The sequence below is a fragment of the Lotus japonicus genome, chromosome 4 (genome assembly GCF_012489685.1).
Source record: "Lotus japonicus ecotype B-129 chromosome 4, LjGifu_v1.2".
Taxonomy (NCBI): Eukaryota; Viridiplantae; Streptophyta; class Magnoliopsida; order Fabales; family Fabaceae; genus Lotus; species Lotus japonicus.
Genome location: NC_080044.1, coordinates 65,661,660 through 65,689,097, shown reverse-complemented (window position 1 = coordinate 65,689,097; position 27,438 = coordinate 65,661,660). Strand labels below are relative to the sequence as shown.

General features: G+C 37.2%; 4 protein-coding genes across 9 annotated transcripts; 3 read left to right on the top strand and 1 right to left on the bottom strand.

The window, feature by feature from the left end:
- The first annotated feature begins 1,200 nt into the window (after positions 1-1,200).
- On the top strand, positions 1,201-6,124 carry LOC130714257 (cysteine-rich receptor-like protein kinase 10). The gene is made up of 7 exons (XM_057564150.1): positions 1,201-2,414; positions 3,438-3,572; positions 3,702-3,877; positions 4,287-4,497; positions 5,026-5,263; positions 5,346-5,496; positions 5,723-6,124. The coding sequence occupies exons 1-7, from the start codon at positions 1,307-1,309 to the stop codon at positions 6,035-6,037; spliced, it is 2,334 nt and encodes a 777-aa protein (XP_057420133.1). The 5' UTR covers positions 1,201-1,306; the 3' UTR covers positions 6,038-6,124.
- A 1,560-nt stretch (positions 6,125-7,684) lies between these two features.
- On the top strand, positions 7,685-12,220 carry LOC130714260 (mediator of RNA polymerase II transcription subunit 15a-like). 6 transcript variants are annotated; one of them, XM_057564158.1, is made up of 7 exons: positions 7,698-8,018; positions 8,274-8,400; positions 8,824-8,894; positions 9,549-9,623; positions 10,250-10,326; positions 11,128-11,215; positions 11,660-12,220. In XM_057564158.1, exons 1-5 carry the CDS (start codon positions 8,001-8,003, stop codon positions 10,274-10,276), a joined length of 318 nt encoding a protein of 105 aa, XP_057420141.1. In that variant the 5' UTR covers positions 7,698-8,000; the 3' UTR covers positions 10,277-10,326; positions 11,128-11,215; positions 11,660-12,220. The 6 variants fall into 6 exon arrangements, with proteins under 6 accessions (XP_057420142.1, XP_057420141.1, XP_057420140.1 ...); XM_057564157.1 differs by having other exon boundaries at positions 10,435-11,215; XM_057564154.1 differs by having other exon boundaries at positions 7,699-8,018; positions 10,402-11,215.
- A 2,293-nt stretch (positions 12,221-14,513) lies between these two features.
- Positions 14,514-23,553, top strand: LOC130713167 (protein FAR1-RELATED SEQUENCE 5-like). Its single transcript, XM_057562958.1, has 4 exons — positions 14,514-14,555; positions 14,639-15,302; positions 21,661-22,897; positions 23,148-23,553. The coding sequence occupies exons 1-4, from the start codon at positions 14,514-14,516 to the stop codon at positions 23,551-23,553; spliced, it is 2,349 nt and encodes a 782-aa protein (XP_057418941.1).
- A 1,136-nt stretch (positions 23,554-24,689) lies between these two features.
- LOC130713166 (uncharacterized) lies at positions 24,690-27,033 on the bottom strand. The gene is made up of 11 exons (XM_057562957.1): positions 26,884-27,033; positions 26,533-26,757; positions 26,259-26,438; positions 26,064-26,161; positions 25,910-25,994; positions 25,718-25,804; positions 25,545-25,631; positions 25,271-25,408; positions 25,062-25,183; positions 24,912-24,984; positions 24,690-24,818 (listed from the first exon to the last, which is right to left on the bottom strand). Exons 1-11 carry the CDS (start codon positions 27,019-27,021, stop codon positions 24,690-24,692), a joined length of 1,362 nt encoding a protein of 453 aa, XP_057418940.1. The 5' UTR covers positions 27,022-27,033.
- Between the last annotated feature and the right edge of the window lie 405 nt (positions 27,034-27,438).

Here is a 27,438-nt window from a genome sequence, read left to right as displayed (position 1 = left end):
TTTTTTCACATGGAGGGAAAGTGTATCTATTTTTATACATAAGAGAAGTCATACATTCTTATCTCTCAGCTTCAGAGAATGATAAGAAATATTAATCACTACGAGAAAGGGACCGTATTATATATATAAACCTCTTTTTTTTTTGAATAAATATTATATATATAAACCTCACTATGCATAAGATGTGTATTTTTTTAATTAATATGTATAGCTAATTATATATAGTAATTGCGAGGGCGAGGAAGTGAATAGGGTTAAGAAAAATGAAACTTTCATCCCTAATATAATATGTAATCACTGTACAGTACGATGTAATTTTTTTAAGCCAATGTTTTTTCTTAGAATAGGAAGACAACAAACGTTTAGTTACATCCTTTTATTTTTGTTTAATTTAATTTAATTTAAACATAAAAATTGGACCAAAATAAAACTACCTAAACGTCATTGATGATGCCCGCGCGAACGACTTTGGTTTTATTTTTTTTTATGACGGTTCAAAGTGCAAACAATTTTAATTTGTTGATTATATATTAAAATAGGTCATAATCCTTTGAATTACTATTGCTATGAATAAGCTCAAGTGGTAGGAGTTGGAGGACATATGAATTAGGAAGACGGGAGGTCTAAGGATCGAATCCTGACAGACACAATTTATCTTTCTAATATAAAAAAAACTATTACTATGAGTAATCTATGGAGCACCAACCTAGGGAGCTCAATAAACCTGTTGATGCCCTGGCGAAACTAGGAATGCGCCTGCGTTTGGCCTTCGTGACTTGGAGTCTTGGACCACCCCCCTTTGGAGATTGCTCCTTTGTTTGGGTGTGGCTAGTTTTAGTGTTTTATATAGGACCATAAGTCTATAACTTTGACATTTAAGATTTGGTGACCTCTGTCGTGGACCACTTTTAAAGTGGTCTAATTTTAGACCACTTTTTTTAACTTGCTATAACAGGTCAACACATCTTTTTTTAAAGAAATTGAATATATGACAAATTTTTAATGATATTTTTTCTTAAAAAAAATAATGTGTTAACTTACTATACTCGGTCAAAGTAGGTGGTCTAAAATTACACCACCTAAAAATGTTGCATATTATGTTCTTCATTAAGATTTAAGATACTCCTACCCTAAAGTAACAGCCCTCCTAATTTTTCTTTTTATTTCTTTCTTTTTATCACACTATTTACCAAAATTCCAACTTATAATTCTCTCATCCATTCCTACTCTCCTGATAACATTTTTAATATCTCTTGAGACTTGAGTCCCATGTAAAAGAGAAGCATTTGAAAAACCAAACTGATCAATGTTATCCAGAATCACTATTCTCCTCTGCTTCCAAGTTTTCCTCTCCACCACTCTGCACTTCCAAACCTCACAATCCCAACAACAACCATGGCACAAAATGGGCTACTGGTACAGCGGCAGCGGCCTCCCCATCTCCGACCTCAACTCCGCTCTCTACACCCACCTCATATGCGCCTTCGCCGACATCAACACCACCTCCTTCGAAATCTCCATCTCTGAATCAAACTCACAACCCTTCTCCACCTTCACAACCACCGTCCAACTCAAAAACCCCTCCATCACCACCCTCCTCTCCACCGGCGGCGACACCAACAGCGCCTCCATCAAAGCCATGATCAGCAACTCTTCCTCCAGAAAGCCCTTCATCGATTCCTCAATCCGCCTCGCCAGACAGTACGGTTTCCAAGGCCTTGATATTTCCTGGTCCACCATCGAAACACCAACTGATTCAGAAAATCTGGGTCAGCTTTTTGAAGAATGGAGAACCGCTGCAAAAACAGAGGTGGAAGATTCAACAAACAAAACGCTTCCAGAATTGATTTTAACTGCAGCGGTTCTAGGCTCACCTTATTTGGAAACTGGGACTTATCCAATGGAGTCTATTAGAACGAACCTGAACTGGGTTCATGTGAATGCTTATGATTATCACACACCTCTGGGACAGAACCTCACTGGGGCACCTTCAGCTTTGTATGACCCTGAAAGCGATTTTGACACAGATTTTAACATCAAGTCATGGATTGGGAATGGGGTTGCAGCTAGCAAATTGGTTTTGGGTTTACCTTTTTATGGGTATGTTTGGAAGCTGAAAAATTCTAGTGACAGGGGAATTGGTGCAGCTGCAACTGGTCCTGTAGATGATGATGGTGGAGCTAGAAGCTATAGGGATATCAAAAGTGATATTCAGCAGAATGGGGGTGTGGTGTTGTATAATGATACTTATGTGACGAATTATTGCTCGTTTGGATCGAGTTGGATTGGGTTTGATGATGTTGAGGTTGTGCAGAAGAAGGTGAAGTATGCTAGGGAAAATCAGCTGCTGGGTTACTATGTGTGGCATGTTTCCAATGATGATAATAAGTGGACACTAACTACTGCAGCTGCAGGTAAACAAACGATACTTTAATCTGTCGAAATTTTGAGCTCTTATGCATTGACATTCTCTTTAGGTTTAGCCGAATATTTTAAGTGTTCTCTAAGTTAATTATTTAATAATAAATGTTTAAGATTGATCTATTGGACCTAAAGTGAAATGAGTAATCTATCTTCTTCTTAGAGCAAGAAATCAATCCATAACACAATTGTCAGGTTGAAGGTAGTATCAGCAATAAATTTTGCCAAAATATGGATGGAGTAGTAATGTGACGAGAGGACCAAAATCGCACCATTATAAAAGTAGGGCCAAAATGTACTTCAAATAGCTATGTGACACACCCCTCTAGTTTAGTGAAATAGTAGTATTAGTTTATGAGAATTTTGACCTGGTCTCACATTTTTTTTTTTGGGGTAAGCAACCTGGTCTCACATGGTTTTAGATATTTCAGAGGTTTGTGTCTAGCAAATAAATCGTTTCGTCCATTTTTGCCAAGTTAGTAAAGTTACTAACAAAAAAGTGGGGCATATTTTCACCATCACCCTTCGTATGTCTTTTATCCTAGCTAGCCGATTATATTAATATATTTTTATTCCATTTTTCCTAAATTAATTATTATATTCACAAATAAATTTTATGTATGGTTTATTGGTATAATTCGAACAAATGTTCTTTTCTCCAACTCAGAATATATTAGAAAACAATGGTTTTAGTGCCAATTTTTTTTGTTAAGAAGGTGAGTGTTCAATACATGTAATATGTTTATGAATATGAAAGTGAGTGTTCAATACATGTAATATGTTTAGAAACCCCAATAGTAACTTCTCCATTCACCCATTTTTCTATCAGTGACGATGTGTAAATCACTTAACAGTGGCAAACAGCTTGCTACACAGCCTTTTAACTACAACAAAGTGAAAAATAAAAAATAACTTATAATTTTGTGACGGTCAAAAGTTGTCACAAAAGTAAGTGTTTGGCGACTACAGCCTATCTATTTTGTTTTTCTATTTATCTTTTACCATTACGTTCGCAGCTGAACAGGTGGGAAGCGAAAAAAGCAACTTGTGGTGGAAAATATTGGTGATAATTTTTAGTATAGTAGCTGCAGTTATTTTCATTATAGGTGTCACAATCTACCTCCGAAGGAAAAGAAAATTCAAATCAACCGGTAAAATTTTCATCTACCTTAGTTCAATGTTTACTTTTGAGTTTTGATTAAGAGTTGATATAATGGACTGAAAATGTACATTGATGAAGAAACTAATTTACATCCACTCAACTTCCTTCAAATCTATAGGGATGTTTGATGGTGTCAAGTATTCTCAGTCTGGAGGGAACAAAAAAGGTGATGGACCTTTTCATGGTGATGCACCCAATTTACATGTCTATGGGTTTTCTGTCATTGAAGAAGCTACAAATAATTTTTCATATGAAAACAAGCTTGGAGAGGGTGGTTATGGTCCTGTTTACAAGGTAACATCTTCACAAATGAACCATACATGTGTCTTTATTGCAATAAATGTGTTTGGGTACAAGTATAAATTAAAGTGAAAGTGCTTTTTTTTAATCTACTTTCTGTTCACTATTTAACTTGAAGTGAGTGTCAGTTTACACTGGGGCCAACGAACATCCAAACACAGTCTATTTAAGTGTGTGTTTGAATACTATTTGAGTGCAAACTAAAGAGACTTTTTCCTAATCAATGAGAAGAGTAAACATTGAACAAAACTCATAGTAAACATTATCTCAAAAAGAAAGTGCAAACACAGACTTTTTCTTATCTCAAATTGATTTGATTAAACTAGAACCAAATGGCTGTAATGTTTGTATCAATTTGGTAAAATAATGTCAATATCCCAACTATTAGTGTTTGTTTCTTCAGGGCATCCTACCTGATGGTCTGGAAATAGCTGTTAAAAAACTATCAAAAGCTTCTACGCAAGGATTTGAGGAATTCCAAAATGAGGTCACGCTAACTGCAAGGCTACAGCATGTGAATCTTGTTCGGTTATTGGGTTTCTGCATTGAAAAAGAGGAGCATATGCTGGTATATGAGTACATGGCAAATAAAAGCTTGGACTTCTACCTCTTTGGTATGCTATCTCTCTGCATCTTTTAAACTACAGACACATACACACAGTTCAAATTCAATGTAAATATGTGACACAAAAGTTAAAGCCTTAAATGGTGGAGTCACTGGTCACATGTTTCATAGTTAAGAAAAGGGATAAAGAAATTGGAGCAAAATCTTCTGTCTTCACATGGTGACTCAATTTTCTGTTCAACCAATAAAATTGACTTGTCAATTAAAAACACTATAGAAGTTTGTAGCTGTCCTACTTTTTCTTTTTTAATTGTCATGACAAAGATATTATTGGTGGAACAGAAAATTGAGACAACATTTGAGGACGGATTATCTTGATCGGAAGAAAATTAACCAAATTCTGGCTCACCCCTGCATGATGCTACTGGACACATCATTTAGTATTAAGTTTTGCATTTGCTTGAGAAAATGATAGAAAGGGCCAAATTAAATCAAAACAATCATCTGAAACAAAATTTGAACCTCTTTACATGTTTTGAATTTTGAGTAATCACATTCTATCATATGAATTCCACAGATCCTGTTAGGCGACATATGTTAGATTGGGATAAGCGTGTTGGCATCATTGAAGGAGTTATTCAAGGTCTTCTATATCTTCAAGAGTACTCTAGATTCACCATAATTCATAGGGACTTAAAAGCTAGCAACATTTTATTAGACCCTGAGATGAAGCCAAAGATATCAGACTTTGGGATGGCAAGAATATTCGCAAAAGATGAAGAAGAAGCAAACACTAGGAAGATTGTGGGAACATAGTGAGTATTATGATGATAAAGCTCCACTATAACTATCTTTTTAACAAGTTACTGATTGTTCTCATTACCTCTTATGATGCAGTGGTTATGCTCCTCCTGAATATATTAAGAGAGGTATATACTCCACTAAATCTGATGTTTATAGTTTTGGAGTCCTACTTCTACAAATTATAAGTGGCAAGAAGACATCTCGCTATTATGGAGAGAATGAAGATGTAAAGCTCTTAGAATATGTAAGTAATTGACAAATTCTTATGTTCCTTTTGGTATGTCGTATCAGCTTATTTTTTCTCAAAATCAATCATAGCTCTCAGAAGCACTACTCGTAGAAGCTTCTTCCCATAGTTGATTTTAACTTTAGAATATATCATAGAAGAATTTCTAAGCATGTACTTTATCTAGTTCAGATTCTTTTAAAATCTTCAGTTCCATGATGTTTGATACTTATTGGCTAAACAGGCTTATGAGTTATGGAAAGAAGGAAAAGGCATGGAGTTTGTGGATCCTTCACTTGATGATGCATCTTCAACTTGCAAACTAATGAGATGCATGCAAATTGCTCTGTTATGCGTCCAAGAAAGAGCAAATGATAGACCTTCCATGCTGGAAGTTACTTCGATGCTGAGAAATGAAAATAACTCTCTAGCATTCCCCCAAATGCCTGCATTTTCAAATGTGAAAGTGAAAGATGAGAAAGAAGTAAATGAGTGTCAACCCCTAGAAATTATTTCAGTCGATGATACAACCATCACTGAAATGGTCATGGGAAGATAGCAGTGTTGGATTCAGATGTAAATTTCCCTTTTTTGCACTAATGGAAACTGTTTTTTCTTATGAAGGTAAATATCTCTTATTAAGCAATGTCTTCGGTTTTTAAGGATGGAAAAAGCCCCCACTGAAAGACCTAATCTCACCATGATGTGGAGAGCATGGTTATCTTTGGTGGACGATACTTGTATTACACAAAAATAAACATGCATTCCTGCACGGAGGACCCCTACAATAAGGTGTGGACTCTGAGCGAACATTTAGCCATAATATGTGTGTTCCTTTAAGGAGATCGGCCGATTTTTATTGCAGTCATTATGACTAACTTGGTTAAATTAGATAATGACGTACGTCATAAGTGTGATTTTAAGAATAACACAAAAATTAAGGATGTTATTGGATTGTTAGGATTCTGGGCTAACCAAACTATCACAATCTTGCTAGAACTCTAGCTAGTTGACTAAGCATCTACCTTTTTGAATGAGGCGTTCCTTGACAAAGACGTCCAAACTTATCCCCCTTCTCCTTCCTCTCCTTCACACTTGGTAATCTTGCAATTCCTCCCCCACATATATGTAACTATAACTTTCTCGTCGCACATAAATATAATTATGCAATCATGTCCCTCATTTTTGTTACCTTTTAAGAGATACTGACTATATAAAGGACCCCTCATGTCTTGTATCATCATGTCCACTTCTAAAAAATATACAATATCAATCTGACCTTCTTAGCTCTTAGGGCTTTTGTGTTAGCATTTGGCGCCCATCGACCCTAGTGAAAAATTTCCCAATCCCCATTTCTGGAAGATTTCCTTTTGACATTCAGTTTAGAAGTCATATCTCGAACGCTTCTCCCTCACGATAACCACATTTCCCACATCAGAGGAAACCGTTCATAAATTGTCAGCTCCAATGGATGAGCTTCAAGCACATAATCAAAATATGCAGGATATATGTTTGTGTAGAACCAACAAAATAATGATCTGTGAGCTCAATTACCCTCATTGATTCGAGACAAAGCGAGCATAGAAGAAGAGCAGTCAGATCAGATGGTGATTAAGATTCAACCATTCTCTGACGAGATCGCCATGATTGCCATCCCAAATATTCTAAAAGAATTAGTCTCACACATTGGAGTTTAGATCCAAAAGAACACTTAGCCATGTTTAACACTAAGATGCTGATCGGCAAACTCAAATGCAAGATGTTTCCCAGGATACTAAAGAAGTTGGCTTTGACCTGGTTTACCCATTTACCCAGCACATCACATCAATCGTCAATTTTTCATACTCTTCTCAAAAAGTTTCTTGACTCATCAGTTTCCTAGAACACTTACAATTTTTTAAAGGGCATGACATAATTATTTGGTTTTATAATAAAGATGCATTCGAAAGGGTCGTTTTCTTGTTACATGGCCTCAGGTAGGAACATAGCCACAGGTGCTTGGAAATTGTCAGATCACTTTGGAAAAAAAAAATTGAAATTGAGATGGAGATATGAATCGTGAACAACTTTCGTGTACCCTTCAAATTTTCCTCAGTTGGATGGTAATGATTTCCTCCACCACCCACACATCTACTAACTTAAAATGCAAGATGCAATTTCACTGTTCATAGTGCACCATTTTTTTTTTTTGTTGCAGTTGTTAGATAGTTGGGCCTATTCTTATTTGGGCTTCTTTGGTAGAATGATAGGTTAGCAGAAATCAATCTTTCCCTTTCTCCCTCTCTTGCTTCTACCGTGTAGACTCTGCAATCTTCCTCTACTGCTTTTTTGTTTGCCTCTGATGTCATCTGCAGCTACCCTTCCCTGAGCTATGCTCTTTCCCCTCCTCTACGCTCTGCTCGACCCTCTCCTGTTTCTACCGTGTAGGGTCTGCTCGTCCCTCTACTCCTTTTCCGTTTTCGACGGCGTTCTGCAGCTACCCTTCCCTCAGCTATGCGCTTTCCTCTACTCTTCTCGTCCCTATGGACATCACTTTACAGGTATTTTTCCTATACCCTAATGCATCCCCTATTTTCTTTACAGCTGTTCTGATTTGATGTGTTAATTTCTCTTTTTGATTTTGAATTTGAATTGGAACTCGAATGAATGCTGAGAGTGTTTCTATAAATTGAACCCTCTTCTCATGAAATTCTCACATTGTGTACCAGTCTTCTGTCCTGCTTCCGAACCATATTTTTCTCTAATTTGTTCCACTTATTCGAATTTTGGGTCATATATGTTGTCTATATTTGCAGCCGCAGCCACTCTTACGAGATATACAACAAAGACTTCAAGCATCAGGGTCTTTACTTCAGCAAAATGCTTCTGATCAAAACAAAAAATTATATGAATCTCAAAGAGCTTTTCCAGAATCATCAACAAGTATGAATATGAATCTATTTACTTATCTCTGTCATTATATTTTTGTAGTTTATGGTTCTATTGGAAAAAGCCAAGCACTCTATAGAACTGGATTAGTGGCAGAGTGAAAATAGGGAGAAGAGCCAGAATATGTTGTGTTATTTAGTAGTACCCCCTCTGGTCAAGATGATCTAAAGGTAGAAGATGATACATAAACTAACAATTCCTCAGGATATTCTAGAGACCCTGACCCTTTCTCAACTAACTAATGAACACCAATATTTTTCTCCCCCCCACCCCCACTAAGTATTCCCTACTTCTAAATAACTATAGATAGTGGGGTGGTATCCTCTGCTGTTTGCACATAGTGTTGGTCCTTTTCATTACTGGTCTGCTATCACACTCATGCATTCTTATGCTTGCTTCATATCATACCTATTGTAGCTTCTTTGGATTCTACAGCACAGATTGCACAACCAAGTGGGGCTGATTGGCAAGAAGAAGTGTACCAAAAGGTACTGTGCTATTTACTTTTATTTCCTCACTATATAGTTTTGCTATGACAACAGATATTGATAAAGCAAACTGTGATGTAAATTAAATAAGAGTTATATGATGACTTTTATGGTGAAAATATTAATTAACAAGAATGTGACATCTTAATTAGTCTTTGAGGAAAAATCATGATATAATTTTTTTTTCTAAATATACCCATTGGACTGGAATCTTTTATTCATCCTTCTGAGCATAACATTACTCTACTGTTGCAACTGTTTATTTATTACTACTTTTTTATCCTCTTTTATTTAGTGCCATTCTGCAGTTTAAAGACTCTGTAATTATTAATCAAATGTTATAGTGATATAAATGGCATTTCTCCACTGCAAGTTGGTACTATTGTTTAGACATCTAAATTTGAGAATGGAAGTGAAACTTGCAATTTATGATACCCAACAAAAGGTTAAAAAAAGAAAAAGAACCTCTTTTATTTCCTCCAAAAGTGTTGATGCAACGGTGATACAAATGCCTTGCGTGAGGGGTCTCATGGTGACTAATATTTTGATTATTTGATAATTGATTTTACCGATTTCAACCTACAGATTAAATCATGAGAAGTCTCGAGGTTACTAATGTTTTGATTATTTGATTATGCTTATTTCAACCTACAGATCCAAACCATAAAAGAAAATTACTTCACAGAGATGAACGAAGTGTACCAGAAAGTTGCTTTGAGACTTCAGCAGGTATGTGAGCAATTCTTTTTTGACTTACAATTACAAATTTTAATAGCTACTATTGATAAAAACAGCCTTTTCCATTGCAGTTATCATGATAAATACTAGAATTTGTAGCCTGTGCCAAGTAGTAAATATATCAAGCCATTAGAGTGCTTTATCTCTATGTGTTTGCTTATAGTTTGAGTTGAGTGATACAGGACTGAAATAAAATGTATTAAATGACAACTTCTAAGCATTTAATATCATTAGAACACGAAAAGCATTTAATACTTTATTTTTTCAGTAATCTGGAGTATTTATTCGTAAAATAATAATCAATGAATGGTAATTAATAGTGGCTTATGAACATCACTACCTTATTCAGTTGTTTAGAACAACAGACCTTTAGTCAAATGTTTGATCATTTTAATGGTGCTAATCGTATGTTTGGTTTAACAATTAGATAATTTTTCTTTCTTTATCAAAGAAAATAGCAGTAATTTTTTTTTTATTTCAAATGCCCTTCATCTTTAGCTCTGTTATGATTTAAATATTTATCATCATGTGCTGAATGTTAATCCTTAATATTCCAAGTATTTTCTGACCCTCTAATGAAGCTTATAAGCTAACCATGGATTTGTATTTTTTGACAGGTTTTTCAATGTCAAATGACTTATTGAGTACTGACTCTGAAAAGTGAGGTGCTCACACACTACCCTCTCCTTCTCAGGTATCCACGTCATTTGTCGATATGTAATATCTTTATTTTCCTTCAACGGTTAATATAATTCATGTTCAATCTTAGTTTTGGTTTGTCAACAATCCATGCATGTTCAAGAGTCACTCTTCTTTTGGGGTTCTTGGCTTTCGTGTGTTTTGCTTCCTCTCATGGACAAGTAAGTTGATGAATTGAGACATCTAACTGATACAATACAGATGATTATTTTAAATTAATGTGTTTCCATTCAGTACTTTCCCCTCATATTAAAAGTTTTAATGTGATTTTCTCAAATATAAATCCTTTTCAATTCTTCCAGTAGACATTAGACTGCAAATCTTCAATGAACTGGTGTATTCTCAATGCCTAACAGTGTAGCCTCTCAATGTATTTCGATATTGTTCTCTTCACTGCCTTCAGCTACAGTACATTAGTGTTATATATATGTTTTGATGGCATAATGTTTACTTGAAAGACTATCCTGAAGTGCATGATGGTTTGGTGGATGTCATTTTGTCTTAAGGATTTTATCTTTACTTTTTGTTGGTATTTCAGTACTATTTCTGCAGGTTCTAACATGAAAGATAATTAATTTCAACTCATAAATGATTGCTCCAATCTTTAAACATTGATTCTGAATAATTCAGACCAATTTTTACAACACTGGACATTAGCAGTAAACTACCAAAAGTTTCTACTTTTCTCTATGATTAGAAAAGTGAAGTGGTGGAATAGAAAAGGTTGTTGCTAAGGGATGAGCTGGAAGCCTGAATTTTTATGGGAGCTAATGAGTTTGTTGAAGCCCTTTTGCAGTTTTACAATCAGCTGTGCATGAAGGAAATTTGATGGCTCAGGAAGTTGGAGCAATGGCCCTCTTCAACCTTGCTTTGAAAAACAATAGGTATCTGTTGTGTAAAATTTTATAGTTGTTTAGGTGTTGAACCATGAAGTAAAACTGATTATCATATGATTGAAAAATCAAAACAATTCTTGATGTTTGAATACTGAGACCTTGAATTTTAGCCAAAGTCTTACCCTTCATGATCTTTTATTATGATAATCATCTTCAATAAAAAAATCATCTTTAAGATTTGGGCAATGGTAATGCTCTAGCTCTTCAACCTTGCATGACGTGTTTGAAATTAAGCAGCAGCTTTTTTCTAGAACTTGCACTTGACTTCCTTTATCCATTCTCTAGGCTATTAAATACTTACAGTGTTTCTCTCTCTCTCTCTCTGAATAGAATAAGGTAGAATTTGCAGTTTATTTTCTTTATTGCATAAAGTATTGTAGTATAATTTCTAAATTGTGACTTCTCTCAATATAATATGACTGATATTTGCAGATCCTTCATTAATGGGAACATGTTTGAAACATTTTAATAATGGAAACACAAATGGATCAAATTATGCTGAAGTTGGAAATGAGTAAGAGGTTGTTGACACATGGTGGTGAATGAGAATTCGGATTGTGATGAAGGCAGCAAGGAGTGACAGAAGGCATAGAGGTTTTCTGGGCTACTGGACGTGATACAAGCAGGACTGATCAGACTTGGCTGGGCTGCTGGACGTGGTACAAGCAGGACTGATAACACTCAGTGTGCAATTTGATTGATCTGAGGAAGGCTTTAGAAGTTGCAGCTGCTATGGTTGTTACTCTGGTGTTGCTTTGTTAAGATTAGTTTGTACATACTCACTTTGTTTGTACAAGATTTAGTTTCAATATTTAAAAAAAATGTTGGTGTACAAGATTTAGTTTCAATATTTAAAAAAAAATGAAGGAACGTTGGATTTGGTTTGAGGAAAGCAGAAAGATATGGTTCTAATAAATTATTGTACCTGATTGATGTTGGGAATTCACTCTTTAATTACTTAGCAGTTATAATTCATGAATACCGTTCTGGTCACTCTGATTTTTGTTCCTCCTAGAACATGTTACAACAAGGGTTTGTGGACCTTGGTTAATTACCTGATTTGGATTATGCTCCTTTAACATGTTGTTGCCGCATCAAAAATTGGTCACTGAACATGAATCCTCTATATGACCCTTATTGTGTCTTTCATCATTTTATAATGATAAAAAGATGTTTAATTTTGGCCATTGGTAACGCTGGCTAAACATGAATCCTCTATATGACCCTTATTGTGTCTTTCATCATTTTATATGATAGTGAGTAATGATATATACACACCTCATTTTTAAAACACTTCATTTCCACCTCTTTTTGTTTCTATCTCTCTCCTCTTACCATCTATCACATCCCATACTTTCTCTCCCTTACTTTTTCTTTTCTTCCTATCTCTCTCATCATTCCACCTCACACACCTCAAAAGAGAGGTGTGTGAGTAACATTACTCTTAAGGAATAAGATAGTGGGGCCAATCATGTCTTAGGCTAACTTTGTTAGTGCTTAAGTGTAGTAGAATGTTTGAATTTTATTACTTAATCTTAATATTAGATTGCGTCAAAAATTGCTGCAATGTAAACACTATAAATCAAGCTTAAGTGTAGTAGAATGTTTGAATTTTCTTACTTAATCTTAATATTAGATTGCGTCAAAAACTGCTGCAATGTAAACACTATAAATCAAGCTTAAGTGTAATAGAATGTTTGAATTTTCTTACTTAATCTTAATATTAAATTGCGTCAAAAACTGCTGCAATGTAAACACTATAAATCAAGAAAATAACATAGTTGATATAGGGGAGGTTAAACCTCCTTTGAAAAACCTCCAGAAATTCATATTTGTTTGATTTTTTACTTCCTTCTCCACTTCATGACCTTCCCTTTACTTGTGTGTCTTAATAAATCCAACCAAATAAACTTCTCCATGAATTTATACCTTTCTTTACAATTTCAACTATCAATGACTTTAGCATTCATTGTGATTTCTTGCAGAACGGCTAGAGAACATTTGTTCAGCACTGTGACATTCTTCTAGCTTATAGCACTGACTTTCTTAGGGTAAGCTGCTGAATCTGGAAGCTTGCTTGTGGATGCCATGACTGATACCTTAGATAGTTCCAAACCAAATTCTTTTTCGGTGATGGTTTTTGAGAAGGGGTGTAGTAGTCATGGCTGCTGCTACAAAAGTTTTTGATTTGGTGGGTGAACTATTTTATTTATTTTTAAAAAACAAGAAGCATATTCTAACTAAGCTTTAACTATTAGGCAGATAATTTTGGAAGGGATGACTAGGTGCTGCTTCGTCTACATGTGCAAAATTACTGCAAGTGAGTCACGTTGAGAAGAGTGCTGGGCTATTGGGCTTGGACCAATGGTCGGATGGTTTACACATCTCATGGTGTGTGAGACTCTCTTGACTCGTGTGTGATGTGCAAAAGTGCAAACAGATGTAAACGTATTGGACTAGAATTGTAATTTTTAAGTTTAGGGATCATTTTCGCACAAATAGTATAAGTGGGGGACCAAAAGTGCAGTTAAGCCTAATTTTAACTTTTTTTTTTAAAGCTAATTTTAACTTGATATTTAAGAACAAACAACTAAGAACTTATATATCTAAAAAAAACTAAGAACTTATAAAATTAGTAGTAGTATGCACTTACATTTAAATAATTTATTAATGTTAATTAATATTAATATAACTAATACATTAATTACGATGATTTGAATAAACTTGAATGAAATAAGAAATCTGGCTCCGTGCATCGCACGGGTATAATCCTAGTGTGGTACATTGATTCTTCCCTCTTCTTTATCGGGAAATTCTAATGTACACAAAGAAATCTGTGTAACCGTGCACTAGTGCCATATGACCCTCCATTGGGGGTTTTCCTGTATTTACATTTAAATTTAATAGAAAATCTAAATATTTATAAAATTTCCCCCCAAGTTATTTAAAACATAGTTTGGTCCTTAAATATATTATAAATTTTACCCCGGGTTTTGGCTATTCCATGGTTGGTCATCCTGTTAAAAATAGTTTTACCGGTAATTAGTAGCATTAATCAGTGCATTACTAATGGTGTGTAACCTAATTAGTGGATTTAATTAAGATGTAATAAGGGTGGGGTAAATGAAATTAATGGCACTTCACATGTTTACATAGGGTCATCTGAAGTTCATTTGGTGAGTGAACGTTTAGGGTTCATAAGTTTCTTACTCTCTGCGACGAGATTTGTCCATCTCCCCTTCATCTTGACCTTTGTTGTGCGGTTATTCGTGCCCCATCTGGTTCGATGACGTCCGATTCGCTTGAGTGTCGTGCAAAGCGAATTGAGGTTTGTTTTGAAACTAGTTAACAGAATATCGTGCTTCCATATGTTTTTGAATGTGTATTTTGAAGCCGTTTGAATTTTTTCAGGGTTCGAATCAAGTTGTAGAACAAAATCGCGAGCAAGGAGGTACTGGAGTTAGGTCTGGCGATGAGTCTGTTTCATGTGAAGATGGGTCCGGCGAAGAATCCGAATCAGCAGAAGATTGGTCCGGCGAAGAATCCGAATCAGCAGAAAATGGGTCCGGCAAACATTCCGATTCAGGAGATGGTGGGTCCGGCGATTATTCCGATTCAAGACAAGATGGTTCTGTTGAAGAATCCGATTCAGGAGAAGGTGGGTCTGGGTTTGAATCAGGACAGCAAGAAAAAGGGTATGGCGAAGAATCAGGAGAAGAAGAAAATGGGTCTGGCGAAGAATCAGGAGAAGAAGAAATTGGGTCTGACGAAGAATCAGGAGAAGAAGAACATGGGACTGCGCAGGAGGAAGAAGATGCGCCAGGTAATGTTCACGGTCAACACAGTGAACAGAACGATGAGATTGCTATAAATGGTTTAGAAGACATGGGGTCTGTTAATTTCAAGGAACTAAAAGTGAATGAAGTTCTAAGATATCACTTTCCCAATCGCGAAATTGGTTTCCTGTTCTACACTTGGTATGCGAGGATGCACGGTTTTGCTGCTCGGAAGTCCAGGACTTTCAAAAACACGAAGGGAGATGTTCTTCAACAGTCATTTGTGTGCTTTAGGGAAGGTATGTAAGATCAAGGTTTGATCAGTGGTTGCATCTCTATATTTTGATGATTACAATTAAGGTTTGTGATGATGAACAATTGTGGTACCCTAACGTTTGTCTTTTTAAGTTGTGACAAACAGGTTCTGAATCTGACCCAAGCCTATTCGTTCAGAAGAAGAAGAACCAAGGGTTACTAAAAAGAGAGCTCATTATCCTACCATATTCGTTCTGAATAGTGGCAAATGCTTCAGAAGTTCTGAAGATGGAAGCTCTCAAGAAGATCTGAAGAACTCAAGTCAGAAGTTCTGAAGACCAGATGTTCCAGTGGAACGGTCCAGAAGCAGAAGACTCAAGTTCTGAAGACTTGCAAGAAGTTGGTTCTGAAGATCCAAGCTATTCTAGCTCTGACGATCAGAAGTTCTGAGGAACTTGTTCAGAAGCAGAAGTTGCATGGTCAGAAGACTCCAAGCTTCAATCTGACGATGATCAGAAGCTTCACCTACATTCATCTGAAGCTCCTTGATCTCAAGTCAACCGGTGAGAGGACAGGTCGCTATCACAGTACAACATCGTACAAGTCTCAGTCTGTCCGCCACCTACCTTGTACAGCCTAGCAGTCTGATACTACAGAATTGCCACTCCAACAGATAAAACCCTAGCAACGGCTACATCACAAGTCTTGGAGTATATAAAGGCTGAAGAAAGAAGAAAGAAGCTAAGAAACTTTGCTGAAAATATTCAACATATACGAACCATTCTCTTAGCATTATTTCTTCACTGTTCTTAAACTTCTGAGTTTACTATTCGCTTGTTAGAAGCACTCTTTGTAAACCCGAAACCTTTTACATCATATTGTAAAGTTCATCAAGAGACCAAGGTTGGTCGGATCTTGAGAGGACTGAATCAAGGCTGATTCAGTATTTAGCTAGTCTTAAGAGGATCGATAGATCAGCTTCTTAAGAGGATACTAGTGAGAAAATCAGTGTATTGTTAGTCACTTAGCAGGTTGCAAAGTGCAGTTGTAACACTCATTGATTTTAGTGGATTGCCTTCATCAGAAGAAGGAAGAAATCACCTTCACAGGTGGACTGGATTAGCTTGAGCTTTTATCTCAAGTGAACCAGGATAAAATACTCGTGTGCTTTACTTCCTATCTTTCAGCACTTAGTTTTTATCTTTGAGTTTTGAAAAAGCAGAAAAAGTATATCCAAGATTCAAAAACTCTATTCAAACCCCCCCTTTCTAGTGTTTTTCGCTCTATGATAACTGGTCTTACGAGAAAACCAAGTACAGCTTTAAGGACTTGAAGTCTGAGATGAAGATTTGGCAAAAGATCTTCATGCACTACATTCACCCTAGAACTGGAGGAACTGATTACCTGAATGCAACTCAGAAGGTAATCATGTTCTACATTTCAACTGGTGAGCTTATATGTCTGCCATTCCTTCTTTTCAATTATCTAAAGGAGTGTGTGGAAAAATCAAGGACCACAACTGGTTCTGAGAACAAGAAATTCATCTCCTATATTCCGTATGGAAGGCTACTGTCAGATATCTTCGTCCAAAACAAGCTTGTTAAGACTCTATCAGATCTTGAACTTCACGAAGATCTGGCCACGATAGTTGGTGATACCCTCAATGGCACAAAGTTAAAGAAAATGCAGATCATTGAGAAGATCAAAGTAGCTCCCAAAGAAGACACTTCTGATGAAGTTCGTCAGAGGAATTACCCCATTGATGACTTTCCTATTTGGTCCAAGAAGGACAATCCAGCATGCATTCTGGAATATGTAAGGATGCTCAGAAGACAAGGAGATCCTATCACCCTTACAGAATTCGTTAACACCCTTCCTGAAAGTCCTCCTAAGCTGACTACCAGGAAATCCAGAAGAGCAACAAGCAGCAAGCCCTCAGATCCTAAGGGCAAAGGGATTCTGATAGAGGAACCTGCAAAGAAGAAGGTTGCTTCCAAGACCGTGATCATCAGGGAAGCATCTTCTGAAAGGTCTCTGAAGAGAACCTCAACTCAACAACAACAAATGTCTGATTCTGAAAGCTCAGAAGACACATGGGAAGACTTCTCAAGTGAGGAAACTGAAGATGAAGACAGGCCTCTGGCTAAGAGACGCAAAATCATTCTTGAGGAAGAGGAAGATGAGCAGGATGACCATGAGATCATCCAGAATGTAATTCAGGGTATAAGAGACTCCTCAGAGGCTGAAGAATCCACAGATTCTGATGAGGTACACTTGGTAAGAAGAAGAAAGCTGCCTCTGAAAGGTCCCCTTCAGCAGAAAGAGACAGTTGCAGAACAAGCTTATGAATCTGCTTCAGAAGTTCAGAGAGAAAGAAGATCTAAACGCACTTCTGATCCAGCAAGGGCTGCAAGTCTCACCAGAACCTCACCTATCAGAAGTCATGCTAAGGTAATTACTGAAAGCATTAATTCTGATTCTGCTTTAGTAGTTGTACCTGAACAACCCCTGCCTATATCTACTTCCATGCCCACCTTAACCCAAACAGCACCCACTCAACCTGAAACACAAACTCACACACAAGCTGAACCTCAAGCTCCTATTTCAACCATCCAAACAGCTACCACAGACATTCCTTCCATTCCAATTTACACCTCTTCCACATCCATCCCAACTGAACCAGTACCTCCCTTAAATTCCTTCATTCAAGGCATTATTCAAAGTGAGGCAACTCTAAAGACCTTAGTTCAGCAATTCACTTCCAAGCCAGCATCTACTCCACACACCTTTCTCATAACCCAGACTGGTGAGATCCCTGCTGAGAAAGAGAAGGAAGATGATGATGTCCAGATCCTTGTGCCACCTTTCAATGTGAAGCCTCTTCAACAAATTGCTTCCAATTTTGAAGATCGGATTCCAGATGCTGCTGAGACCTCCTATGTATCTTTGTCTAACTACTCAGCAGTCAACTCACAGGATCTGAGTTTCACCTCACCTGAGAAGACTGTCACCTCAAGGCAAAGGCCAGATACTATTTCTGAAGCTGAGTATATGGATGAATCAGATCACTCAGGCGTAGAGAAGGTCCATGAGATTGGTTTCACTATCTCAGAGAACATGGATGAATCAAATGCTTCAAGCTCCAATGCTGCCAGAACTCCTCAGCCTGTTCTGACCCTGGCCACCTCCTTCCTTCCTCAGAATCTTCCTCAACTCATTCAGGAGTTTTCTGCAGAGGCCATCAGAAGGCTGAACTGGCTGTATCAGGTAACTGATAATCAGTTTGATGCCTCTCTTGTTGATAGTCTATGGTCTGCATTTGAGAGTTGGTCAGAAGGCAAAAGTCATGAACTTCAGAAGCAGCTTAGCAGGGAGAAAAGACTAAGAGTTCATGATGCATCTGAGAGGGCCTATGAGCAGAGGCAGAGAGTGCTGCACAAGGTGTGTGAGCCCATGAGACGAGCTATGGCTGAAAGACCATGTGTTGTCTCTGAATGTACTTCAGAGGATGTTGTGATGCTCTCAGCAGAGGAAGAAGAAGAAAGCACAGATGACATAGTCATTCTGGAAGATGCAGATGCTGATGAAGTTCAGAAGCAAGGGCCAATTCAAGTTGATATTGCAATGTCATCAGAAGCTGAAGTTACTCCTCATGTTCAAGCTCCAGAAGTTCCTACATCTGATCCAGCTCCAGAAGTTGAAGTTCTTGCTGCCCGAATTGACAGAATTCAGAATGATCAGCAGAGGTTATTTCAGATGGTTGAGGAACAAGGCCGTATTCAGAATGAGCAAAGTAAGCAAATTCAAGAGTCCTCAGGCAAAATGGAAGCAATCATGAAGTACCTCATGGACAACCTTCCCTCCACCTCCAAGCCCTGAATTTCTCATCTCTATCATGCATGCATTTATTCATTATGACTGAATTTATTTCATGTTGACCGTGTTAAGTTTTTCATTCTCTGATTCAATGCACCGTCCATTAGTAACTCACATGCTTTTATGATTGATAAGTTTTATGCATGGTTTTCTGTTACTTTTCTTCTTTATATTCACTGCGTTCATCTTCCCCTTCACATTCAATTCCATTCTTCTCTATTCTTCTCTCCTCCAAATCACCATGACTACTTTCAATTTGCTATATGAACTCAAGACTCTGGTATTCGACCAAGTCTTTCCATGGAGTGTCAATCTATCTTCTTCTCAGATCTCTCACGCTCTTGAGAAGATTGAGACTCTTCTGAACTGCTGGCTCACTTCTCATCAAACTCTCTGTCTTCAGAACCTTCAAGAAGTTCTGACTGACCTCCTGCGTCTGACCAATCGTCGGAAGGACGTTGAAGATCAATTCCAGGGCATTTGCATGCTTCTGGAATATGAAGCAGATAACGATGTAGCGGATCCAGAGGCGGTCCAGGAGAATGTGGCGTTGAAGGAGGAGCTAGCAGCTCAGTTAGCCTCAATTGATCAGGACATTCGTCCCCTCCACCTTCACCTTCTCTCCCTGAAGAATTCTCGAGCGTTCCTATTTATCTAGGATTAGTCTTCTTCATTCCTCTCTCTCCCTTGTACTTCTTCTCCGTTCAGTAATAATAACATATTTAGTTGCATCATTTCCTGTTATTGTTATTGTTGTCTGTGTTTTTCACTCTTTTTGATTATGACAAAAAGGGGGAGTACATAAATTGGTTTTGATAAATTTTTATATTACATAAAACCAGTAGAGGAGAACAAGTATCAATACTTATAGCACATAGATACTGTCAAGCGTCTCAGATAAGGAATACATTTTGAACTAATCTTGCTTCTAACGCTTTATTCCAATTATATCTGAACAAGACTCTATGTCATTATGTGAGATACGCTAAGTTCTGAAACCATCACTTCTGATGAGTATACATCTCTTCAAGCGTAAATTCTGATCACATAACCTGAATCCGAATCTAGTTTCTTCACAAATTCATCAAGTCATAGATTCAGGGGGAGTCAGGGGGAGACCCTTGCTCAGAATCAGGTTTTAACCCAGATTCAGAAAGAGCATTGCAAACCGTTACACAAGGATAAGTTTAATCTCTGATCCTTTCTCTCTTGTGTATTCAGTTTACTGTGTAAAAATTGTTCATCAAAATACTTGTTTTGTCATCATCAAAAAGGGGGAGATTGTAAGATCAAGGTTTGATCAGTGGTTGCATCTCTATATTTTGATGATTACAATTAAGGTTTGTGATGATGAACAATTGTGGTACCCTAACGTTTGTCTTTTTAAGTTGTGACAAACAGGTTCTGAATCTGACCCAAGCCTATTCGTTCAGAAGAAGAAGAACCAAGGGTTACTAAAAAGAGAGCTCATTATCCTACCATGTTCGTTCTGAACAGTGGCAAATGCTTCAGAAGTTCTGAAGATGGAAGCTCTCAAGAAGATCTGAAGAACTCAAGTCAGAAGTTCTGAAGACCAGATGTTCCAGTGGAACGGTCCAGAAGCAGAAGACTCAAGTTCTGAAGACTTGCAAGAAGTTGGTTCTGAAGATCCAAGCTATTCTAGCTCTAACGATCAGAAGTTCTGAGGAACTTGTTCAGAAGCAGAAGTTGCATGGTCAGAAGACTCCAAGCTTCAATCTGACGATGATCAGAAGCTTCACCTACATTCATCTGAAGCTCCTTGATCTCAAGTCAACCGGTGAGAGGACAGGTCGCTATCACAGTACAACATCGTACAAGTCTCAGTCTGTCCGCCACCTACCTTGTACAGCCTAGCAGTCTGATACTACAGAATTGCCACTCCAACGGATAAAACCCTAGCAACGGCTACATCACAAGTCTTGGAGTATATAAAGGCTGAAGAAAGAAGAAAGAAGCTAAGAAACTTTGCTGAAAATATTCAACATATACGAACCATTCTCTTAGCATTATTTCTTCACTGTTCTTAAACTTCTGAGTTTACTATTCGCTTGTTAGAAGCACTCTTTGTAAACCCGAAACCTTTTACATCATATTGTAAAGTTCATCAAGAGACCAAGGTTGGTCGGATCTTGAGAGGATTGAATCAAGGCTGATTCAGTATTTAGCTAGTCTTAAGAGGATCGATAGATCAGCTTCTTAAGAGGATACTAGTGAGAAAATCAGTGTATTGTTAGTCACTTAGCAGGTTGCAAAGTGCAGTTGTAACACTCATTGATTTTAGTGGATTGCCTTCATCAGAAGAAGGAAGAAATCACCTTCACAGGTGGACTGGATTAGCTTGAGCTTTTATCTCAAGTGAACCAGGATAAAATACTCGTGTGCTTTACTTCCTATCTTTCAGCACTTAGTTTTTATCTTTGAGTTTTGAAAAAGCAGAAAAAGTATATCCAAGATTCAAAAACTCTATTCAAACCCCCCCTTTCTAGTGTTTTTCGCACCTTCAAGGTAGAAGAAAGGAGTGGTCTGGTGATGGTCTTAAGCGGAAGCGTTTTCCTAGAAAAGAGACAAGATGTGGTTGCAAGGCTTATTTGCAGTTGCACATTGACATGGAGGACAAACGCTGGTATGTTAGATCTATTCTTGATGTTCACAATCACGTTCTTGTTGATGTTAGTATGGTTGGTTTGGTACCTTGTCATAGGAGGATGAATGAGGGTGATATTTTCCAAATGAATAACATGACCAAAGTAGGTGTTAATACTCCATTAGCATATGGTGTGTTTGCGAGCCAGATGGGTGGCTATGAAAAAGTTCCATTTAGCAAGAATAATATGTATTTTGAACAAGATAAGCAAAGGAAGAAAGATGTTGTTGATGCTAGAGGGGTGCTTGGCTATTTACGTTCGTTGAAAGTTTCAGATCCTAAGTTGTTTTGGCGGCACACAACTGATGAGGATGGAAGGCTTGATAAACTGTTTTGGTGTGATGGTTGTAGTATGGCCAACTATTCCATATTCGGCGATGTATTGGCATTCGACGCAACGTACAAGAAGAATAAATATAGGCGTCCTCTGGTTATATTTTCTGGTGTGAATCATCATAATCAGACTATTGTCTTTGCTTCTGCTCTTGTGTCAAATGAGAAAGAAGAGACCTATGTGTGGTTGCTTGAACAATTCATGACAGCTATGAATGGAAAAGCCCCGATATCTGTTATAACTGATGGTCATGTGCCAATGAAGAATGCTATCCAGAAAGTGTTTCCGAGAGCACATCACAGGTTATGTGCATGGCATCTTCTGAGGAATGCAAACAGTAATGTTTCAGATCCCAACTTCATTTCGAAACTCACTAAGTGTATGCTTTGGGATTTTGAAATTGGAGAGTTTGAGGAAAAGTGGAGTGAAATGGTTGTTGAATGTGGAGTTGAAGACAATGAGTGGGTTATTGACTTATATGAGAGGAAGAAAATGTGGTGTGCTGCACATATGCGTGGTGAATTTTTTGCTGGGTTTAGGACCACTTCCAGGGTGGAGGGGCTACATGCACAAGTTGGTAAGTTTGTTAACTCATGGAACAACCTTACTGATTTTATGCATAATTTCAATCGCTACCTGAGTTATCAACGCTTTAGGGAGCTTGAAGCGGATTTTGCTTCCCTTCATGGTGATCATGTTCCTCAAACCCAATTGAAAAAACTGGAAATGTCAGCCTCAAACTATTACACAAATAACATTTTCAAGTTAGTCGCACGAGGTCTCCATCGGTGTTTATTACTTACGGTGGCTGTGTTTACAAGGAGACCTCGACGTCCATCATTTACTTTGTGTCAAAGTATTGTTTGAATGGGAGGAAGTGGACTGTTTCATGGTGGCGTTCAGGCATGGAATTTAAGTGCTCGTGTTTGAGGATGGAATCCCATGTGATCACATTTTGGCAGTTCTAAAGTTTCTAGACATTGTTGAAATACCGAAGTCATTGGTGCTGGATAGGTGGACTAAATTTGCAAAGGAATCAATTGCTGCCTTTGGTTCTCAACCACGTCCATGGGACCCCATGATGTTGTGTAGATTTTCTGCGTTGACTGTAAGTTGTAAGCGTATGTCGAAATTGGCTTGCATTACACCTGAGGCATTTGGTGAGACAAATGCTATGGTGTTGGCTCATTACCGGAAGCTTGAATCTAATGATGCAACGTGGTCAAATGTAAACATAGTGAATGAGGAGAATGAAGAGCATGAAGGTGAAAGATATTTACAGAATCCACCTTTGCCTAACATGTTGGGAAATAGAGCTAGTGCAAGCAATGGAAGAGGAAGAGGTCGTCGTAGCAATCGTTGTGGTATTTGCGGAGTTGCAGAACACAATCGAACTTCATGCACTAGGCACACTCAATGAGGTATATTTCAGATTTCATTTGCAGTGAGTTAAATTATAGTTTTTGATTTCATAAGTTAGAACCAAAGCATATTTTAGTGAGGTATAATTTAGTTTTTATTTGCAAATGTTAAATTGATTATGTACTGAATCATAACCTGGATTTAAATTGATCAATATTTACCTTTCAGGTGTAAGGAGATGTTGTACTATGGATGATAGTGTTTGCAGTATTTGGTTCGAAGATTGGTGATGTGGTGCGGTTTAAGTGGACCTTCTCATATCATATTGATGATTGATGTAATAGTATAAACATATGATGTTATCACATTTGTTAGTACTTAAGTGGTGGTATGGATTGTTATTGGTACATTATGCATTTGATGTATTAATTATCTTGTGTGCTAGTTGTTGTATGAACTTGGTTATTCAGAAATTATTAGGTACTGCAACATGATTGATCTTTGATGATCCTAATATGTTAGTTGTTTCATATTTGATCTTTGGTGATCCTGATATGTTAGGTACTGCAACATGTTTGATCTTTAGTGATTCAGGAATTATTAGGTACTGCAACATGTGACTAGAATTTCCCCCATACCTGATGGTTTGTCCCCTTTTTTCCTTCTTAGTAATGTGGTAGTTTATGGGACCCCCGTTGTTTATCCCCTGTTATACGCATATTAGGTGCTGCAAGTTATTCATTTTGTTCGTACTAATGTTTAATGCTCCTATTCAATTGGTGAGTATGTTTTAGGCATGCTTCATTTGGAACGTAAATGGGGATATGAATGGGCCCATATGAATGTATATGTTCCCTTCATGAATTGGAATTGAGTATATTTTGCCTAATTTTAGTGCTGCGGCAAAGTAGCATAAATGGTAACTGGATTTGACTCTCAAATGTAAGGTTAAGGACAAGAAATGAAATATAGTTATATAAAATTCTACACAATTGGTTCTTACTTAATAAGTTGATTACAGACCCAATTGTCAAGTACTGATTGCAAAGCAAGCAAAAGCAATAGAATGGGAGCATCCCACTTCAGGTCTTCGTTCATAACATTAAAGGCCTTCCAAAAGCAGGTAAAGCATAAGATTCACCATGATAAGTACAAAAGTCATGGTTGCTCTTTTGGAGTGTTTCTTTGTGGCCTCTACGCAATCTGACTCATAACGAACTTCCAATAAGAGTTGCTTTTCAGAATTAATTTGAGCCTTTCCTCATTGTGGAAACCGGTGAGCAACTTCATCAGGCTAGTCATCCTTGTTTTGCCTATGTTCAACTGCAAGTGAATCCATTAATAATATAATTCAAGTGTAATAGGACCAAATTTATGAACAAAATTAAATGTACTACGAAATCCAAATGTTCTCACATCACAAGTAATCTGTGGATTAAAATCTTCTTCCATCTGAAGCCAATCCATGACGTAGACAGCAGAGTCATCACTACATATATATGAGCATGATTAGAAATTTTATTAATGTAAGGGAAATTTAAAATCTTCAAACTATATTCCTCTTACCTTTTGCCGCAATTTGGTATTCCTGTTGGCTCTATTATCTTCCATGCTTTGAGTTTTTGTGCAATATGAATCAAGTGTCTTGAATATGTGCCGGTGCTAACAATCTCTGATATGGCCCTAGTCTGGTAGTAAAATACCATGATTTAGATACTAAACAGGGTATAGCGGTACCAAAACTGACAATAAGGAATTAAACTAACTATTTGTACCACAACTGTAATAGATTCCTTCCTCTTCATGATGTCCAGATGACCTAGATAACTATCAAGGTGGTAAACAGCTTCATCCTCAAGGGAAATAACCATCAAGAACCAGTGCCCTTGTTCGTCTCTAATTGGCACATAAACCTAAAAGTTTTGTGTTTGATTTAAAAAATGTTGGAAAGAAATTAAAATAACTCAGTTACACATGAACAAAGGAGGGAAAGTAAAACATAATGCTGGGGGGAATAACCATAAACAACTCAATTAAACATTGTCTTACGTATTTCAGGTAATCCATAGGCTTCATCCAAACATCAGCATAAGTTGATCCCAATTCACTAATTGTGTGCCCATTTAACACATCATCCTATATGTTAATTTAAAGGCATGTGAATATTAGTCCTAATGTGTTAAAATTTAGAATTTTTACTCATTGAATGTTACCAAACATACCACGAATGACGGTGGTAATGCCCAAGTTGTCTGAAATGTGGAATGATGTTGGTTGTGTGTTGTTTTCATTGTCAACAATGTGATTATCTGAAGACAAGGTATGCGTATGTGAACAAACAAGCTCAGTATTATATACAAATACGGAGGAACGAAGCATTGAAATAGGATTTTGGATGAAGTTATGCGGAGTACCTCAGGTGAGATTTCAATCCCTGGGCAGAAGCAATGGAGATCCAATCTGTTGACCTTCAAATTGCCAATGCGAATCAACACCTCACTGCATAATTATATTGTATTAGCCTTGATCAGAAAATGTATGATATTATTAACACACAAAATGGCTTACGTTGAGTCTAAGTCTGGGTGGAAGACATAGCAAGCCAATATGACTTCAGACCTCAACAATAGCATATCACCAGTGGGCGGGAAATTGGAAGGGATACCCTGCATATGATGAGTGATAAATCAAAATACTGGTATATTAATCTTTTGGTACTTAATTGTACATTCGAATATTAGTATTACTCAAATTATAACAAACCTCAGGCAATGTTTGTCCAGTTGGAGGTTGAGGACACTTAATCACACCCACAGGTGTAAGTGATGCATGTTCGTTTTCGATTGGGGTCTTGACTTTATTCTGACTTTCATCTGGGCTGTTGAAAAGCTTCTTCCTGTTGGATAAACTTGCTTCTTCCTTTCGATATGCCCCTATTAGGGCCTGCATATGCACACCAAAAGTTATTTTTGAAAAGTCAGTAAAACGTTATTTAGCATGTGTTGAGTTTAGGGTTTAGTGTGAAGTCAATCAGTACCTGAGTAGGGCTAGGTCCTTGTGAAGTCTTCGCAACCTTGTTCATGGGTGGACTGTTAGATCTGGAATTCCACCTAAGGGGTTGTGTTGCTTCACCAACTCCATCACGTTTTTCATTAACGAGTCCATCAACGATGGAAGAGGATGGAGTCTTTTCTAACGATAGTATAACCAGTTGCATGTCGCGAACATGTTTTTCAAGGGATTGAATAGCGGCTTTCATTTCCTACGAATAAACAAAAAAGGTTAACATTTTGGTCATAAATTAGTGGTGCTGGCATTATACATACAACAAACAAGTCAAACATTTTGTTCATATGTGATAAATGCATGCATTAAATATGTATCATACCTTGTTTTGTAGCAAAGTTTGTCCCACTAAATCTGCCATTCCTTTAAAAGCAACATTAAGTTTTCTGACTTCTTCTTGCAAGTCAAGTTCTTCAACTGGGTTTTTCGAATCCGCTTTGTCTCGGTGGTTAGCAGCCATGTGGATCAAGGGTTTCAGATGAGATAGATGGATAAGGCACCAATTATACGAGGGGGATTCAAAGTGAAGAGAGTCTTATTTTTTATTTGTCCTTCGCACTAGGTTCGAACTTTGGGATTAAACAAATATTTTGGTGTTTTCTGAAATGTGGGCCCATTACTCCTACTCATTACTCCTACTCACAATCAGAAAAATGTACTTTTTTATCTTTTTATTTGGTACAATTCAACTTATTATAATGATGTAAAATATCGTGTTGTCATTGTCACTGATGTCTGAGCCACATTGTGGCAGGGATTGTAGTGTCCACAGTAGGCACGTGAAGGCCCAGATTTGACTAAACGAAAATGCTTTCCAAGGGAGTGGTTTTTGAATCATAGTATTAGAATATTAGATATACAATAATTAAGTTACTTT

What these genes read in the sequence shown, in the direction of transcription:
- LOC130714257 (XM_057564150.1), top strand. Translation starts at nt 1,307, where the DNA reads ATGTTATCCAGAATCACTATTCTCCTCTGCTTCCAAGTTTTCCTCTCC. An exon ending in ACTAACTACTGCAGCTGCAG is followed by an intron (nt 2,415 to 3,437) that starts GTAAACAAACGA and finishes TTACGTTCGCAG; the next exon opens with CTGAACAGGTGGGAAGCGAA. An exon ending in ATGTAAAGCTCTTAGAATAT is followed by an intron (nt 5,497 to 5,722) that starts GTAAGTAATTGA and finishes TTGGCTAAACAG; the next exon opens with GCTTATGAGTTATGGAAAGA.
- LOC130714260 (XM_057564158.1), top strand. An exon ending in TTTTCCAGAATCATCAACAA is followed by an intron (nt 8,401 to 8,823) that starts GTATGAATATGA and finishes TACCTATTGTAG; the next exon opens with CTTCTTTGGATTCTACAGCA. An exon ending in AAGAAGAAGTGTACCAAAAG is followed by an intron (nt 8,895 to 9,548) that starts GTACTGTGCTAT and finishes TTCAACCTACAG; the next exon opens with ATCCAAACCATAAAAGAAAA.
- LOC130713167 (XM_057562958.1), top strand. Translation starts at nt 14,514, where the DNA reads ATGACGTCCGATTCGCTTGAGTGTCGTGCAAAGCGAATTGAG. An exon ending in GTCGTGCAAAGCGAATTGAG is followed by an intron (nt 14,556 to 14,638) that starts GTTTGTTTTGAA and finishes GAATTTTTTCAG; the next exon opens with GGTTCGAATCAAGTTGTAGA. An exon ending in ATTTGTGTGCTTTAGGGAAG is followed by an intron (nt 15,303 to 21,660) that starts GTATGTAAGATC and finishes CGCACCTTCAAG; the next exon opens with GTAGAAGAAAGGAGTGGTCT.
- LOC130713166 (XM_057562957.1), bottom strand. Translation starts at nt 27,021, where the DNA reads ATGGCTGCTAACCACCGAGACAAAGCGGATTCGAAAAACCCAGTTGAA. An exon ending in ATACCAAATTGCGGCAAAAG is followed by an intron (nt 24,985 to 25,061) that starts GTAAGAGGAATA and finishes ATATATATGTAG; the next exon opens with TGATGACTCTGCTGTCTACG. An exon ending in ATCCACAGATTACTTGTGAT is followed by an intron (nt 24,819 to 24,911) that starts GTGAGAACATTT and finishes ATTCACTTGCAG; the next exon opens with TTGAACATAGGCAAAACAAG.